The sequence below is a fragment of the Cyanistes caeruleus genome, chromosome 1, assembly GCF_971803275.1.
Source record: "Cyanistes caeruleus chromosome 1, bCyaCae1.hap1.1, whole genome shotgun sequence".
Taxonomy (NCBI): Eukaryota; Metazoa; Chordata; class Aves; order Passeriformes; family Paridae; genus Cyanistes; species Cyanistes caeruleus.
The window spans coordinates 24,771,400-24,791,106 of record NC_141701.1 but is presented as its reverse complement, the minus strand read 5'-3'; the positions used below and the strand labels follow the sequence as shown (position 1 = coordinate 24,791,106).

General features: G+C 36.9%; 1 protein-coding gene across 8 annotated transcripts in view; it reads right to left on the bottom strand.

The window, feature by feature from the left end:
- Positions 1–19,707, bottom strand: part of TRIQK (triple QxxK/R motif containing) — a 61,002-nt gene that overhangs the window by 8,449 nt on the left and 32,846 nt on the right. For all 8 annotated transcript variants that reach the window (XM_086882910.1, XM_086882931.1, XM_086882918.1 and 5 more), the window contains exon 4: positions 6,480–6,565. In XM_086882910.1, the coding sequence (XP_086739036.1) occupies positions 6,480–6,565 (86 nt within the window). The remainder of the gene's footprint in view (positions 1–6,479; positions 6,566–19,707) is intronic.

The following is a 19,707-nucleotide window of genomic DNA, read 5'->3' as shown; positions in this document are numbered from 1 at the left end:
TCAGTTTGGTTAAGTTTTCCAGAAACTTTTCATAAAGGAAACACATACCATTACAGCATAATGAAAATTTAATTCTATCATTTTTTGTCAGTTTTATGTCTCTCATGCCAAAAGACTTGGATTATGTACTCAGTTTCACCCTGATAGAGCAAGTGGCAGAACTGGGATCTAAACAAGATTAACCAGGAGAGGGGGTGAGGAAAAAATGTTAGCTATGATAACACAAATCTGGACACTGTGTATGGCAGCATCATATCCTAAACGTATGGAGAAATATCATACTTCCAGGAAATGTCAGGGGGGTTTTACATGGTTTTTAATTGTTCTTCAAATGGAATCACACTGTTTTTACCTGAAATCTGCTTAAAACTAAATGGCAGAGTACTACAAATTGCTCTCTTCGAAATGCTAACCTCTCCCTAGCTCTTTCTGAAAAGAGACAAAAAGAAAATCATGCTGACCAAGGATACCTGTGAAAATAAATATATAGGAATTGACAATCTTTTTACCTCATGTAGTTTTTAACTGAAGACGTTAGGTTATATTCACTGTGACCATGAGTCAACCATGAGTCAGTTTCAACAAAATCATATATATTTATAAATGAATGTTTACTTCCTTAATGCAGGAAATTCTACTGCTAAAAGAAGGCAACAAAAGTAATTTATGAAGTTTCATCTACACCTTTTAGGTTCTTATTTTTTACTGTGAAAATTTCAAATGGAAGAAAAGATCATTGTTGTCTCAATGAGAACAAGGTACTATTAGAGAGTCATCAAAAACACCTGGTGATATGCTCACAAAGCAACAGGATTCATTTTACAACTAAATGCAAAATAATATATACAGATATCAAAGATGCAGACAGTCCTTATAAAGTGGAGTCTTTGGATTTCATGGGTAACTACTCCCTCAGTGTGATTTCTGGATGTACAAAGGTGGAGGGATTTCCAGCAGGGAGATGACCGGTATTTATTTTATCATAGAGAAGAATGAGAGGCAGTTTGGTTACAGCATATAATTATATACACCTGTATTTAAGTAAAGCATTTCACAGTGTGGGGTCCTTTTATCCTGTTTACAAGAAACTTTAAAGGCCCATCTGCAGTTAGATAAGTTCAGCCTTAAACTAAGATGCTATTCTTGCTAGGAGCAAGAATGATTGAACATTCTTCAGGAAAATATGGACTTTCGTACCTGTGAGTTTTTTATCATGTGATCTCTCTGAAAAAAGTGAATTTTTATTTAGCAATTGGAAAGAATACTTCAGCTTGGGCTTGTATCAAAAGAAGGACCTGGCTGCCAGGAGTCAGCAAACTCAGCTCTCCTAGCTGCTCCTCTCCTTCAGAGACCTAAGAAAACTCAGATTACTTCCATGGTCAGTACTGCATTCTGGGCCCCCAAAGTATGAGGTTATTAAAAGTAATAGCACCCTATGTTTAACTGCTCAGACTTTTTTTATATAGCATCAAAAGTTTTCTTTTGCTGCTGACATTTTTGTCCAATTACATCGATTTCATTTCTAGGATTTGATGTTTTGCTGTTGCTGATTATTCTTTGAAGTGCTACAGACTGGTCCTAAGTAGAGACATAAGAAATCTTGAGAAAGATGATCTACCGCTCCAAGGTAATGCTGACACATTAAGCTGCTCTGCATTTTGTAAGACACATAAGTTTTGGCCATAACAAAGTGCTTGGACTTTGCAGAAAGTATTTGGATGAAGTTTTATGATCTACAATATATAAACTTACAGATCAAATGATCTAACAGTCTCTTGTGGCCTTAATTTCTACAAAGCTATGAAAGTGTATCTTGTCAAATGTAGTTCACTAACTTAGCAGATTACGAACAGCATGAAATCAGAGAATATCCTTTGCTAAAATACACTAGGAATGTGTTGTTATCTATTCCTATCTAACTTGTTCCAGATGAGATAAAGTCTCCATAGTGAGGTATCTTACTACACAACAGATGAAGCAGATATGCAAATGATTGACAGACAGTAAACTCTCATTTTGTTTAGGAAATATTTTTTCCTTATCTGAATTGATGTACTGTATTGTTAATAATTCTCTGTGGAGTGATATTGTGCAGTTAATTATGTCTTTACAAGTACTTTGCAAATACTACTGTTAAGATTTGTACCTAACTTATAAGAAGAGAGAAAACTTCATCAGTTGTCCTATGGACCATTGATTTGTTCTTGCAGCCTGTGAAAAAATCTCTCCCCAAGACCTCCAATAACTTTTGGTCTCTGCGTACCAAACAAACTCCAGCTATCTGGAGGCCAAGCTTCCACACTTCTCAAACCATTTTCTCCTTGTTGCCCTCCTGCTGGCATGTTTTCCTCATCCACTGAGAGCAGAGCTAGCGCCCGTGGTGGAAAATCCTTCCTGCTCTACTTGGTAAGGATGGGCAGCTGGGCTTCCAGCAGCACAAGCCCCATGTGAAGGGACACAGAGATAAGTTCAGAGGCTCCCTTTTGGGTACTGCTACAAAGAATTTTGTCTTATCCAAACACCAGGAGACATACAGCATGCTGCTTTCACTTGGAGTTGTTTCTTGAGACAGGGGTCCTGCTTTTCAAAGAGACACAATGTATTTTGGCACTGTCTACATTAGTGTCACATATGCAAACAGAGCCAGTGCAATAGCTCTGCTACAATATTTAATCTTTAAACATGTTTAAAGAGCAAATATGACACACCAAGTACTAGGATGGTCACCCTGCTTGAACTAACTTTGTAGAGTTATTAGTGCTCAGCTGCTTCTCTGACATTATCAACACAGATAAAAATCCCTCATTGGGGAAATTAAAAAGTAGTAAATGCCACTGACTGAAAGAAACTTTGTTACTTTAAACCTTGCATTAAAATGACAAGGCAATCAAAGTTTGACAAGACAAGCTAATTAGTATGCCAGCGATGAAATGTGAAGAATCTCCAGGGGATTGGCTCTGAAAAGTTTTATGTCATTTATAGGGCCTTTTTTAAGCTAATGTTGTCAGCTCTCATGGTGAGATACACAACAGTTGAATTTCATTATCATCATAGAAATTAAGGGCTAAAATCCCTTCACTAATTTCTAGTCCTCTTTTTTTCTGCCCTAAATACTACACTAAGTCTTAGTTTACAGCCAGGCATGTAAGTTCTTCAAGACACTAATGCAAAACAACCCTAGAGTTACCAATAACATAAAAAAGCCTATTGTTTCAAATGGCTGTATGGTACTTACTGTGTTTGCTTATTATTTCACAGAACTACAAACATATGACTCTTTACCAGAAAGTTTGTACTTTTACATTTATCCTTCCTGTACAATGTTTTTATTAGCTTCAACTTAGCTTTTTATTTATTTATTTAAAAGCTTAATTTATTGTGAAATGCTGCATACTGCATCATATAATGAATAGATACGTATATAAACAAATAAAACACATTCCAAATATGTGTATGTGTCTGGTTTCTTCTCAAAAATTTAAAGGAACTTCAGACATCTCTATTGAAATTGCCTGCTTATTACATTGCATAGTAGTTATATCACTTTTTGTTTTTTTCTCTCAACACAGATTGAAGTTAATCAACTGCTACAGCATAGAATTAGGGCCTACATAATAAAAAACTAAAATCCCAGCCTTTGGAAGGTGAATCATGTTGCTTATTACCATTACTCATCCCAGGGAAAAGAAGGAGCTCTTAAGAGACAGTAGGGAGCGGATGTGTTTCAGCTTGTGGTGGCAGGCAAATTCCCTCCTGACCTACCTCACCTCTCTAGGTGCTCTCAAACAACAGATATGAGGCCCTGGAATATGAGGACCAGGGACATGAGAATGTGGATGAGGATCCATCCAGGTTGGAGGGGTTGTCTAGGGCAGGGCAACCCACCCCCTGCATCAAAACCTTCTCAATTAATAAAAAACAAAGGGTAGTAGTCATTGGTGACTCCCTTTTGAGAGGAATGGAGGGCCCAGTGTGCCAACTGGACCCAGCCCATAGGGAGGTGTGTGAGCATTTGGGAAATCACCAAGCAACTTCCCAGCTTGGCATGGCCCACTGACTATTGCCCACTGGTTTTCCAGGTGGACACATACAAAGTCCCAACAAGATTAAGGATGATCAAGCAGGACCTCAGGGCCTTGGGACAAATGGTCAAGGGATCTGAAGAACAAATTGTGTTCTCTTCTGTCCTGCCAGTTGCTGTCATACCAAACATAAATTGTCAAGAATTATTTCAAAAATTATCCAGAAAACAACTGAGAAGTATTTAGGATAGGTGCAGAAGATGGATGTAAACAGATGGCACTTGTACAGCTGAAAGATCTTAGCACTGGACTGAGCAAAACAAGCTGTGCTTGAGAGAGGGGTATAGGTTATGGGGCTTCACAACTAAGCAGCCTCTCCAGGGGTAAGGAAGGAGATTTCCCTGCAGACACTCCAGAAGCGTCTACTGCCCATGGTGAAGTTCTGCTGCTGGAGGGATTGAGCAGGGTGAAGAGCTGTCATCGCAAGGTGGGAAGAGGTGTACCTTTACCTCAAGACATTAAATTCACCTCGCTTCCATGCCAAGCACTGTAGAGTCTGTCAGCAAAGTGCAGAGTTTACTCTACAGAAATTGTCCATGTTCTGGTAGAAGTATTGTAACATTTAGAAAGCCTGAGGTTGTTGGCATTAAGCAGACTCAGTGAAAAGGATCCAATCAAAAGCCCTGCTTTCCTTCCCCTACAAGCAAATCCCGGAAGGGAAAGGTGCCCAACTTACCTTCCTTTTTGCTTCAGCTCTGACAGCTTTTCCCAGCTGATTTTCTCAGCTCCAAATTCAGCAATTTGCAAGCAAAATAAATTGCTGCGATCTATTTGGGGATGATTCAGGGTTTTTTTTTTTAAGGTCCAGAAGCACAAAAAATATTCAAGTTGGAAAAAAATATTTCAATTTTTTTTTTCTTTTTTTTTTAAGGCAGAAGCAGAATTGTAAACCTGAGACATCACACAGTGCAACTAGCAGAACCCCAGAAACACCCCCACTTAGGACCTGGAGAGCACATGTGCACCTTGATGGCAGAAGTCCTTTATTCACCAGTATTCAATTCTTCATTACATGTATGATTACACATATGCCTTCCCATTCATCAACATTTTTAGGAAAGAATTACTTAAGAAAATTAAACAGGTTTTGAAGGACCAAATCTCAAACTCTTCTCACTAGTGAAAGATATGCAAAAAATGTGTATATTTTAAAAGAATTAGGCTGTACACTAAGTCTCCAAGTAGAACACCACTCTTAAAAGGTCACATCATTGAAAGAAAAATTAAAAGAAGAAGGGAAATTTAATAAGAAAGGAAGGAAAAAGAACTCAAAAGGTTAATAATTTATCCTTTAAACAAAAAAGGCAATCTACTTTTTCTCATTAAAACCTGACACACAGCACTAACTGAGGAGATTATGTTGTGAAAACATACTGCATCGCATGGTAATGCTTGATCGAGATCAGCAATCAGGAGCAAAAAGAAAGCACTGTTTCGTGATTATAATAGCAAATTCTGGAAGACAACCAAATACATCATCTGGCAGCTGAACAGCTGTTACAGCTTGGTAGTAATACCTTTGCATTTGCTATAAGCTATAACTTGAAAAAATTGATTTCTCATCTGCCAGAAACAAGGAAATGTTCTCCTTTTAACATTTCTGAGGTTTCTTTTACTAGAATATCCAGGTAATGGATCCACTTTTTTATTTTCCTCAGGTTTTACTCTTGCTGTATCAGTTAGATTAACAAAGTAAGTTTGAGGAAAAAATAGTGTTGGCAGCATAAATAATGTGTGTTCAGATAGATTCGGTTTTGATGACACTGGGTAGTAGATAACAGAAAATATCTCTAATTTTCCTCCTTGCTAATATTCACAGCTGTGATCAAAAGTAATTGTTATACTTCATATCTGCCTGAAAAAGGGACATTTTTAAAATAAAGTTTAGTACCTTTCCATATGTTTTGCTGTTAGTTAAGCCTTCTCTTTCCAAGTCAGGGGCAGTACACAAGGATGCAGACTGAGACAATAATGCTGAGAATAAACAGTACTTAACAAATCCAGTCTTTAAATTACTACTGGTATAGGATGAGAAGAGGAACATGGGAGATGCTTATTGTAATTTGTCTAACTATATGAAATAGTTAAAGAATTTGTTCTGTGTGTAGACCAGCTCCCTAAAACCATCAATTTTCTAAGCACACTGTACTTTAAACCCTAAGGTAAGCATGCATCATAATAAGGATGCAGACTATGTAAAATCTTTCAGCACTTCAAAAATTAAAGTCATTTTAGGGTTAAGTAAAAAGTTTATCATAAATATTTCAGGTTCTAGCATTCTACTTAGATTTTGAAGTGTCATAAACAATATCTCTCAGAAATCAATATTCACACAGTACATCTACTGGGAAAAGAAACAAACAGAAAGGTGGTTTGAGCTATCAAAGAAGTCTCTACCTTTACGCCTAGTGCAGTTTTCTTGGCCTCTGCTTTTAATCTTGTAGCTCTTAACATAGGCCTGGTTTTCTTATAATCTTGTTTCCCTAGAGTAAAAAAAGCATATTTAATGAAAGTCACACGAAGATAATATAAAGAATGTGAGCATTTATTTCAGTTGAAAAGATTTAACATATTAAAAACACAGTCCAGCATTTTAAACAGCTACTCTGTAACACAGGGATTCAAACAATGGAACAACCATGCTTAACATGGACAGTGACAGAAACAAGATCCGACAAATCAGTGTAGAATCTGTTACTCCAAAGTGACATCAAAATACATGTATGGATAGATATCCACTAGTAGAAAAATAAATTGTTCCATAGGAATCAGCCAGCAAATAAAAAGATTAAAGGTAGATTATGTTTTTCCCTCTCATTGAAATCAAAACAAAAATTTTCATTAGAACTTTTCTTGGTTAGTCATCTCTAATGCACATATAAATGTGCAATACAAGACATTCTGGTGAACGTAAATAATACTGAATTCTGAATGATCATAATTCTGAACTGCAACATTATTTGCAGATATCCAAACTCAGAGATACGGAGATCAGTCTAAGTAAACACTAATAAAACCATTGCTTGACATCATCTGCTTGTAGAAAAGCGTTACACAAATTCTTCTAGATGAACTTTCTACAAGTTACAGGGACTATCTCTTGCAGCCACGAGTGTAGCCCAGGGCTTGATTATTGAGAGTCCATATGAACTGAGTTCAGAGGAGGACATTCAGAAATGGTAGAAATGGTATAAATCATTCATCTCAACTTAATAATGAAGCTTGAAACACTTGATATCTCTCAGGGATAATTCCACTGTCTGAAAGGCCTTTTATTGTTGTATTATGAACTATTAACCATAGTTTATTTAAGTTAAAGAAGACAAGGTACAAATACAGTCACAAAAGAAGAAGAAAAAGAATAATCTGTGAAGAAACTGCTCATAGGGATAATGCCTCAGTACAATTGCTTTGGCTTTTTTAGTAAGTCCTTTTCATTTTTTCCCTCCTAATGTGTACACGTCTTTTTTGTTCTTTATGCCTAATTCCAAAGCTAAATTATAATGCTTAAAGCAGAGTGTCTGGCCTTTTTCAAATCACTAAGTTTACCTATTTGTACATGAGCTTTCATTACTGTTATAGTCAAATAGTTTAACCTTTCCTCTAAAACTTCGTCCAGTGGTTTTGTATACAAAAATCCTATTTGCCCAAGCAGATGTGATTTTACATTCATAATCAATATTGCAAAGTTCTCATTTTAAGGCTACCCTGGAAAGTGGGATATTATAGTATTAATATTAGTATTATATTACAGTGACGAAATTCTGAAATGTGAATGTCTTCTTTCAGTGATCCACTGGATTCATGGAAACACACCTCTGACTTTGTCTACTCCTTCTATCATCCTGCTCATACTCAATACAGAGATCATCTGTGTAGCATACCATGAACGCTGAACTTGCATTACAAATTTGCTTTCCTTATACAATCCCTCCTCAGTCCCATGGATTATACATTGTGAAGGTCTCCATACTATTCTTTGGTCAGATATTATTCATTAAAGACTTGAAATAACTTAAAATACTCAATAGCAAATGGGAAAATAATTGAAGCCATATGTATTAGGAATAAAAAAAAAAGGCATCATATATCCAAGGAAATTCAGAAGATAAGAGTGAAGAAAGCATGACAGGAAGATGATTTATGTCAGACACTCCAATATATTCATCCAGTCGATACATCTTACTAGCAGGACAGGACCACTGCAGCATTATTTTTCAGAAGTCAGTAATATCTGATAATAGAATGTATCAGGAGTACAGTAATTTTTTAGAACAGCTGGGAAAGACTTGCAGAAACCACAAAAATTGCTAAGTCATGAGATGAAGCTAGCCAGGGAGAAAATGTGTTTCTTCTCTCTTAAGTCCCACACTTATACTTTTGCCATGAAATGGTTAAAAGATCTTTCAGAATTTCTATTACAAATGGCAGGAGTTTATTATTCATAAAAATACACTCCAGGCTGAAATTTGGCATAGACACACCCCAGCCTTGAATTTTTTTGTTTGTTTGTTGGGAGCCAACGTTCATAAGTGATGCAGCTGTTCTTACTTACTTGTGAATAAACTATAGAAATGTATCAATATGAAATGTTCTAAGCATGAAAAATATCTTCATTTAGAACTATATAACTGACAAGCACTAAATTCAATCTCAGTTCTCATAATTCAAGTTTGCTGCTCTTCCATTGGGGCAAATGAAACAAGACAGAGATTTCCCTTCCAGTGATGCAACAGCACTAGATAATGAAAACTAGAAAGCTTGGTAAGGTCCATTAGGAAAGGGACGCAAGTCAGCTAGTAAAACCCACCTCTCTTTTCCTCCCATTGCCCATTCCCCCTCCTCCTCTTCACAACTTCACACAAGTGTGAAGGTGATGTGAGCAGGGGCAAATATTGCATAGAAGACCCAGTCTGTGAAATACATGTATTCCACATGGGCAGAACCATGTTTATTCATCTCAAATGAGAAAGACTATTGGTGCTCTTCCCCTTGGTTTCTGGCACCCTGCTACTCTTTATTCCAGTATCATGGCTACAGATAGGACTGGATTCTACTTATCTAGAGAATACTTCCAGATTTGAGTCTGATATGAAAAATTAGCCCTCCTATAACAAACAGGCTATTTCAGTGATGACTCTAGAGCTGGTAATTCTCCAAATCCATGCACCTGCCATTAATTTACCACTCCTCCTTGCTAAATGTAATAGCCAGAAGGAAAAAAATATGGTAGGGAAACAGTCTGAGTCCACCAAGTGCAAAAGTTTAAAAAGGGCATCTGTGGACTTCTTTGTAATGAAAACCAGATTCAGCAATCCTACTAAAAGACTCTTAAAACATGTGAACTTTCTGAGGCCTTGGGAAAGACATCTGCTCTACAGGACTATAAAGAACAATGAAATGCAAAGCTCCTGCCACGTGAATACTGATCATTGCCACCTGGAAAACAAGCAGAAAAAAGTAATACAGGCTCCCTGCAGCCTCCCTTCTTTTGGGCTTGCAAATTCAATCAGTTGGGATAAGTACATTCACACTCTCAATGTCTTCTAGTTTTATCTCACTTACCCTGCAAGCTGTCTTGTACATTTATCTGCCAGAGTCATGAGTTTAAGCTATTTCTTCTTCTCAGGAAGTGATCATCACAACCAGTTGAGACAGACTCATCAGACAAAGCCCCATTTGTCTTGCATTATCCAATGCCTGAGACACCAAGTTTTCGTGATGGAATATATGAAGGCAAGAAGAAGCCAAAAAGATACAACTGGAAGATTTCCAGACCAAGTCTTACTTTTCTTATTACTTAAAATCCTTACCTCTTTGACTAGTCATTATTGTTATCAATTTGTCATCTCTCAAACTCTAAACTCTAGTGCCAGCTTCCCTTAACTTTTTTATAACTACCCCTATTTATTTATATATTTTTAAACAAATGCACCATTTCTTTCCTTTTTCAGGTCCACAATTTCCTTTCCATTTTTAAGGCCAAAGAAATACTTAATGATAAGGCAACTATTTTTAATGACTACATCTCTCTGCTTGTCCTGCTTCCTTTACAGTCCCTCCAAAGATCACCCACTTTCCCATTCAGTGCTTGAAGTAGCCTTTGCCATTCAGAAACTCTACAAAGCTCACCTTGCACCTTCTTCCTTCCTTCCATCCCTCTTTTCCACTCCTCTGGTGGCAAAGTGATCCCAGTAGCACCTGAACTGAGCTCTGCCATGTTTACAGAGCCTGTTTGGAAAACCTTCTCCAGATAGAAATAAGGACTATTTTAGCAGCTGTTGCATTAGAACAGGGTGAAGATAAGGGAGCTTCTTAGCTACTAAAACAGCTATATTGTGAAAAATGACAAAGGCTGCCTGTTTCAGAGTGGATATTACGGATTCATAAAATATGAAAAGTTTGTTTCTCTTCATGTAACTAGCAAAAAAACCTATGGATTTTGCAGTATATATTTTTTTATTTAGCTCTGTTTACAAGGTAAATTCAGATACCATACATTTTCTATTCAATGATTTTAATAACATATTAGAGATGACCTGATCTTGCATATTCAGTATTCTTTTTAATTAACCCTCCAATGACATGATGATAGATGCAAAAAACTAAATAATATGTATAAGCTAGAAAAGTTCATTTAAGTTCTGGGTTAATTTTTTTTTAGTCTACAGAAATACTGTGACACTGTCAGGTAATATGCACAATATTGTACTTCTGGATATGTACAAGCTTCTTTATTCATGTAACTGAGAATGCAGCATGTTGAGCACTGTATTTCAGAAAACTGACTACATTTGGGATTGCGCTTAATGATGCTGCTGTTTAAGACACAACCTGAAAAAATCTGCAGAATAACTTCATGAGAAAAAAAATAAATTCTATTTTCCAACCCTTCTAGATATTTACTCTTTCATTCTAACAATAGTTCATTACTGCAACTGAATAACAGACTAAAGACTGCCTCTCTGCTTTTCAATTCATCAGGCTTAAGCAGAAACAGGACTGCATCTTTGGTCTTTGTTGATGCTGCTGTCCAAGCTTATTATCATATGAATATCTAGTTATTGTTTTATAAATGTTCACATTTCAGGAGCTCCCTGCTTTCTTTTCTCTCAGCAGACTTTACAATATCCACCTTCATTATCATCATGTGGCAGCATTGCTCTTTGCCTGCATTTGCTACTTTAAAAATTAATGCACTGCTATTTTCTGAATACTGTACTGCGTAAGCTGCTTATGAGTACATTATGCTATCAAGCAAGCACATGCAGAAAAGCTTCCTAAACTGTTATTCTTTCAATGAAAATACAGCTGGTTCTGCTTCAAAGGCACTTCTTTTCACCTGCAAATGGACTTGCTTCTACACTTATTCCTCAATTCATTGTCTTTTATTTGTGTCTGCAAATCTTTAATTGCCTTTAATTAGAAAGAAGTAAATTCAGTGCTTTAATCTTGCAAATACATTCAATCATAATTCTGTCTGGGATGAATACCAAGTTCTATTCACTGACTGATCTTTATAACAAAGGTATATAAATTTATTGTCCGTTTATATAGACCACACCAATTAAGCCACAATGGAAAACCAAATAGATAAGAGTCAAAATATTTGAAATGAGAAATGTGCAATCTAAATTTAATTACTCAGACAAATAATTTGAAGATGAGTTATTTACAGCATGCCAAAAAACCTGAAAGATAGTTAAATTTTTTAATCAACGCTAGAGATTTAAAATTCCTTTCAACACTTTCACTATAATTCCTAACAACCAACAAACTGCTGTCCTGAATCTTTCTGTGCTGGTATTATAGTTATATTCAAAACATTAGTAAGACATTTTCCATACATTAGAAATCCATTTCGTATGTTAAAGTATTGCTTAAGAATCAATAAAACTACAACTAGAGGGTAAATTTTAATTACCAGTAGTAGTTTAACTAAAGCACCTTACTGTAACTGATACTGAAAACCATACTAAAATATATACATATCTAATTAGAAACTAGAGACAGATTGTGGCAAGATTTACTGACAAACTGCAAGTGTGAAATCACACATCTAGTTAAGCTGAAATCAATCAGTTTATTATGATTATTGATATGAATTAGTGAAGGTTCCAGTAATCCTCCACAAAACAAACAGAACAAGAAAACAGACTTCTGGTCTTTTCAGGGTTTCCACAGTCTGCCTTCAAGCATCCTGTCATTTTCCCTACAGTAACAAGGGTAAGGGAGAATTAGATCTCATTAGCAGGGACAAAGCCCCAGGATGGAGGAAGGTTCAGTCATGCCATCCTCCACAAGTTCCTTACATGCAAGACACAGAAGCTCACGCCCATTACACGTGCATACATCACGCCCTGATTTCAGTTTTAGGTGATTCCTAATTTAGCTCTCTCTTTACTTCCCATAGAGAGACTTCTCCAAAGAGTGACAGCAGCCTAGCACAGCCTAAAAAGCTCCCTGGTGCTGCCTGTTTTATTGTCAAGAACAATTAGAGATGTTCAGAACCCAAGTCAGGTGGGTCGGCTTCCACTCTAAGGTTAAACAGAATAAATATGAAGCAAGGAAATAGCTCTAAGGGACAAATGGAGAAGAAGAACCAGTTCCTACATGACTTTGTCTTGATTCAAGACATTTACAGACATGGCCAAATTACCTTTAAGGTAATTATCTTGGGTATTACTAGTACTATAAGGAGAATATCACAGAGCCATGAAGGGACTATAAATTGCATTGAAAACCACAGCCTGAATTCCACTCCTGCTCAGCTATGACATGGTGGTTCCCATGTCAGTTAGCTATGCCTGTGCTATGGAGCTACTCGCTCTGTACCATAACTAACACTACTTCAAAACTGCTCCCATGTACCAGCTATGGTCCTGCTTTAAGCTACAGCCTTAGGGGATAGGTTAGGTTAGAAGACATTCCTGGGGGTCATATGACCCATCCATCTGCTCAGAACAGAGACAATTTTTAAACTGTATTCAACTTGAAAGTCAGCTCCAGTGACCCGGGGAGCAAGTCTAACTGAGCTTATCCAGTTGAGTTGTTAGTATTTCCAAACGTAGAGATTCCACAACCTCCCTAAGAAACTCCTCCCAACATTTGGCTATTCCTCTAATAAAAATATTTTTTACCTACCTACCAAGAATTTTCATGTTCTAACTTGCCTTTTGTCCTATCATTGTGCACCTTTGAGAAAAGTTAGGCTCCACCCTACCTGTAGCCTTCTATTAAGTATTTGTAGACAGCAGTAACATCTCAGCTGAGCTTTCTCTTCTTAAAGCTGGAAAGACAGTTCTCTCAGCCTCTTCTTGTACATCCTGTGCTCCAGATGGACATCCTGACCCTTCACAGGACTCACTCTACTATGTCCATGTCCTTGTTTTCTTGTGCATCTGCATGGCACTTGCCTTTTTCAACTATCAGGGAACCACTTCCGTGGAACCAGCTAAATGGCTGACAGCTGAAAGAGAATTTAGGCATAAAATCACATTGCCTGCCATTACGTATCTTAATGTCACCATTGCAATGAAACTAAAGTGTACCAAAGGAATTCAGTAGGGTCAGTAAACAGCAAGTCACGGACTAAAAGGATACAATCAGTTTGCACTACTACCAATTCCTTAACTTTAGAGTAGTTTGTCTTTTAGAAGGAGAAAACATTTATCTTCTTATATGCCTTGGGACTCCAAAACTGAGCTCTATCATCTTATATATATATATCATCTCATAGTAGTACAATTTTTAAGTGCCTTTCTAAATGCCAACAAATTAGGTGGCTGGCATGGGAAAACAAGTGTTTTCTAAAGTGCTTTGTAACACCATTCAAAAGCACAGAAGTACCTACACACCTGCCTCCTAAAGTGCACAAACAAGTATTTAATTCTATGATCTTTGAGAGATTTTAAACCAGTCATTGTATATTCACTGAGTAACAGAACTTCAATCCAGTGAAACTCTACTCTCACAGAAGACATCTTGAACAGGCCTGGTTCATTGTGAAAATAAGTATTTAGAATGTTGAGGAACCTCAGAAAAACAAAATTCCACAGGAATTTCAAGCCCAAGCTCAGTAAAAATCAGTTGGCAAAGCACACAGCAGTAACAGTTTAATAACCTATGTCTGAGAATTGGCAACACAGCCCTAGCTCACATCTATGGAAACAAGATCAAGCTCCCAAGTATTTATTATTGTATTTTGCATTATTAGTGTCACACAGATAAATTCAATGACCATTCTTTTCCCAAGAAGCAGAAGTGAGATTTTCTTGTTTTTAACTGATGTGATTCCAAAGGGAGTTTTTGGAATCTTAGGTTAACAGAAAAATTTTTATATGTCTTATACCTACACAAGAGTGTGTCTGTACTCAGAAAAGGCATGAAAACCCCCCACAGCCTCTCTATTTTATTCAGGTTTAATGGCAGCTCAAATCACTGACCATTTTTCAATCTTGAGAGACGGAACAGCTTGACACTAATAATACATTTGCAAAGGACACATCATCATTTAACACAACATTAAGTGCTCAGGGACAACTTTTTACCGCAGACACAATGTGCTCTGAGCTCAGGGTTGACATTTAATGCTACAAAGATAATCCAACCAGTCACTCATGAGGGGTAAATTAATTTTCAAGCAACTATATTTCAGCTTTAAGCCAACAAGAAGGATGCATTAAAATGAATAACTTCATTTTATGCTGTATGCAAGATTTAAAAAACCCAAAATATAATGCATTCTTAAGTACACAAAAATATACCCATTTAATTATTGCTCTCTTTCCCTGATTCCAAGCCAGAAGTCTGTTAATATTTGTCAAATATAATATTCTGACTGGAAGCAGAAAATCCCTCAAATTTTCTATGAGTTGCCAGGAAAAGCAAAGTTTTATTAAAAAATGGTTTACACTTAACATTTGTATTAGACATACTTTGATTGTAACAAGTATTTAAGAACACATTTAAATTAGCACCTTTTCTGGTATTTAAGGAATATTTTAAAAATCGGTATGAGCATTTAAGAAAATAAATTCCGGAAACCAATTATGAATAATGTACATAACAACAAATAAAAGCAATACTTTAAATCAGCTAATTATTCCAGTAATTTGTTTTCAATACCTGTAGAATATATTCACTTAACTGCAAGACTATAATGAAAGAGCTGAAGAACATTAAAAATATTGATGCTTACTACTACTATTTTATAGGCAGTCCTTTTTCATGCCTTTCAGTGCTAAACTCTGCTGCAATCCTGTGCTTAAGTCCAACAGGTGCATGGCTACAGCCATTAAAAAGCACTGGCTTCATGTAAAAGGAGATTCCACACACACGATGGCAGCTCTCAATTAACCTTTCCAACAATCTTGCTAACATTTCCTACTCAGACAACTATGAAAACATTAAATACCTTTCTTAAAAATAAATTGACACAATTTGAAACAGATCATTGGGTGGGTATTTTGCTTCTTTCTTCTCCATTTATGTAAATATATACATACATTACTTTGTACATGTTGTTTTGAGTACATTTGTACTACTTTGCTATGGAACAACTGCTCACAGTTACACTTTCATATAAACAACCATATTTTAGTATAAATTCTGAAAATGAAAAAAGCAAACCAAAACTACTGCTGCAGAGACTGTTTATAAGAGCATGTAGAAGCAGGTCAAGAGAGAATGGCCTCAAATTGAAAGAAAGTAGGTTTAGATTCGATATTAGAAAAAAAATTCTCTGTTGTGAGGCACTCGAAGAAGTTGCCCACAGAAGCTGTGGATACCCCATCCCTGGAAGTGTTTAAGGTCAGGTTGGATAGAGCACTGAATAACCTCATCTGAGAGGGGTCTCTGCCCATGGCAGGGGTTAGAAGATGCGGTCCCTTCAAACACAAACCATTCTATGATTCTGTGAACTATTCACTATCAGTGCAATTAAAAGCCATATTTTTACCAAACATCTGATGAGACGATTCTTGGGCAACAGCATACTATTTCTTTGATTATAAGTGGTGTGAAAAAGGCAGCATAAGGTGTAGTAAGACACAGAACACAATGAATCTTTCTGCATCTGATTCAGGCTGCACCCAGTTGCAATTTGACTTACACTGATTTTATTAATGGTTGGCTGCAATCAGAAGAAATGTTTTATATCCCCCCCCCCCAAAAGTGGAAACAGATCTTACTAGTATCTTTTACGTACATACTTTTCTTACACATTCAATCAGTCTGCCTGTGATTCTTGCTGTTACAAACCCTTTCTCCAAGATTACTGCATAAGCATTTTTTGTGCATACTCAGTTTATAGGTTCAATATTTATGCCACAGTTAAGAAACTTGTCCTTTTTCTGTTATATTATATTCTATTTTTCCAAGCCATTTCATCAATTTCTCAAATTTAGTTTGAATTTGCCTCTCATACTGGTATAATCTGCAGACTAAATTCATCATCCCATTGCCAATTACAATACCAGGCCCAAGCCACTGTACGTCCACTAGTAACTACTGAGAACAGCTTTCATATCAGTTTGGTACCCATCTTGTAGTAGCTTCATATTCATATAACTCTAGTTTGTTTACCAGAATACACTGACAAGGTCAAGGTAAATGGCACCTCTTCCTCTTCCCCATCAGATAACTTCGCTACTCTATCAGAGAAGAAAATTGAACTGATTTGACAAAACACATTGGCTGTAGCTGATCTCCTTGTTGGACTGTCAATCCTTACAAGAAACTGTCTTATCCTGAAGAGCTTACTGTGAAGGATGAGGAAGCTGCATTCAATAATTTATGAATATTATATGTTCCATCTGTTTGCTTGTTACTGTGATGTTGGCTTTATAATTACCAGAGGTTAGCTCCAATAAATGCTGGCCTGTGCTTAGGCAGCAAGGTAGGAAAATACTACTAATCTCTATTGAGAGCACTTAAAGACAACAAAGGAAAATACAGAGACTGATAACCAGGTCATCCTATTCAGTTGCCCACAATCAAGCATATCCATGTAACAGATGTTCCATAAAATATCTTCTCTGCTCTTCTTGTCTCTGCAACTACAGAGCCAGAAATTTCTCCCACTGTCTTATATTAATTAGTGATTTTTGACCTTGAACAGAACAAGAGCAACTAAAATCACAGAAGAAGTCAGATACCCACTGGTTTATGTTTTTAGAAGAAAAATCAACATACATGCACATAATTCTAGCACCAGCATCAAAAGGATCCTGGCTAAAAGGAGGCCACCTTCCTTCTTTCCTCACTGAAGAAAATCTGTTCAGCAGCCCTAGCCCATGTGAACTATCAAGAAATTCTTCCAGACCACATCTCTGGCATTAAGCAGGACCAAATCAACCAATGCCTAAAAAATGTCATCAATATCAGTAACCTTAAATTTATTCCTAATTACTCTGGTGTGTATCATACTACTGCCAGACAACACTAATTCCCAAAAATGGTTGCCTGAAAAAGCACCATATCACCAAGTACTGTAGCAACACTATTAAACCTTCTGGATAAAGAGTCACTGGTGGTTTCTTTGTTGTCATTGACATCACACTACCTGAAATGTCCAACCTTATTAGGTGACTGGGGCCAGTCCACGGGGCATAACACAGTAGGACTGTGTCACCACAGGAATCATGGAGTCATCCCTTCTCCCATGTCTAATGCTCCTCTACAAGTACCTCCACGGAGCCACAGAGATCCCCTACAATACCTCACCAACCTTTCTGCTGTGAGGGCTTTACTTATATGGGGGGATGGTGATAACTAATCTAGGAAGAAAATCACACAATCTGTCACCCACACCTTGGAGGTAGCATGGAAACCCTGAGCAGATAAAGCCATATGAAACATAGTGCAGGGTTTCACCACAACACATCTGTTTCTATCAGCTTCAATTTTCTGTTCTTACACATGACAGGATGGCACAGTACTTGAACAGTACTTAAAAAGCATGTATCTGATTTAATGAAAAACAAACAAAGCCTTGCAGTAAACAAAGATCAACAAAATCACATGGTGAACCAGGGACAGAGCACCAGAGACAGTATATATATATATATATATATATATATATATATATATATATGTATTCAGGAGAAGCTACTAGGGTCACTTCCCTGTGACACCTGCTTTATTGAGCAGAAACACATTTTAACGTTAACCTGTGACTCTGCTGACAAATTTACATTAACTCACCACTGGTCACAACTTGCTAAAGAAAAGCTTCCCAGGTCTGAACCAAATAAAGCCTGGAATAGAGCTAGACCTTGTGGGGAACAGACTAAATTTATGGATTTAGTACAAGTATGGGATTCATGTTGTTCACCTAGGAGCAGAAGACCTACAAGAGCTGAGGGGGAAAGCCTATGAATAATCACAACCATGCTTGAAAAGCAAAAGGAAGAAAACATCTGAGTGAGGAGACCCGCAAGAAGTCAGGTACCATAAGAATGGTACAAATGTGATCCTGAACGCCTTAACTTCTGATCCAGTGTCTTATCCAGTGGATGCTTTTCTCAGAATTGAAAATAAATAGAATGGTGTCTGCCAAGATGCAGTAATTTCTTACTTGTAAGCCATATCATTCTGGACCAGCTGTATATAACAAGGCCAGACCAAAATAGAAGTTGTAATTTATTAATTCTGCCTAAGTAAAAGGTTTCCAGTAATACTGACAGCACTTGCAGCTCTCACTTCAATGAAGCACATTGCAAAGGATGCTTCGTCAGACCTACATATCACTGTCACTCCAGAAGTCAATGCACTGACAGTCGTAGCAGAGGTGGATGTTACAGGATACTGTGAAAGTGATTATGTAAGATAGAAAAGCAGATTTTTGGAGTCTCACTCCAGCAATGCAGAAATCAGAAGCTTTTAATGGAATTAGCCAAGAAGGAAACATCTCTTGTACACATCACCATTATCCCTTGGGATCCTAAAATTACTTATGAGGAATAATCTCTCCAACTCACTCATAATTTTAGCACGCCTAAGAATTACATATCTTCAGTTCACCCATAATTTAAACTTCTTTCCTTCAACAGAAACACCACCTGACAGGTCTTAACTAAAAGTGAATGACAGCAATAGCAGCTTACTTAAAAGTGTAAAGGAAATGCATATTTATGAGCACCCAGAGTAATGGTTTATGGACCTGAGAACTAAAGGTGTAATAATGTCTTGAAGGCATATTAGGAGACAGAATTTTACATTCAAGAGCCAAACTGGGCTTCTGTCAGTGATGAGATAGGTGTTAAGATAATAGGATAAAGGAGCCTGGCTAACTTTTAATTTTTCAGACCTTCAAGTCCATTTTTTTTCTTTTTCTGAAGGCTTACAGAAAAGGAACTACACATGTGCATATAGTAAAATAATGGCATCTTACTCCTAACTTCAGGACCGGACTTACTGCCTGACGGGTGAATGTCTGGAATCCTTCAAAAATACTGCAGTCTAAAATACAGAGTGAAGAACAGCTAGACTTTACTTCAAACCTTCTCTTTAGAAATACAAATTTTTCAGGTGATTTATATGTAGCATTTTTTCCAATAACTGACATCTGAGTGTTGGTGATGATTTTATCTGAGACCCTTTGATTTTATTTCAGCATTTGCAT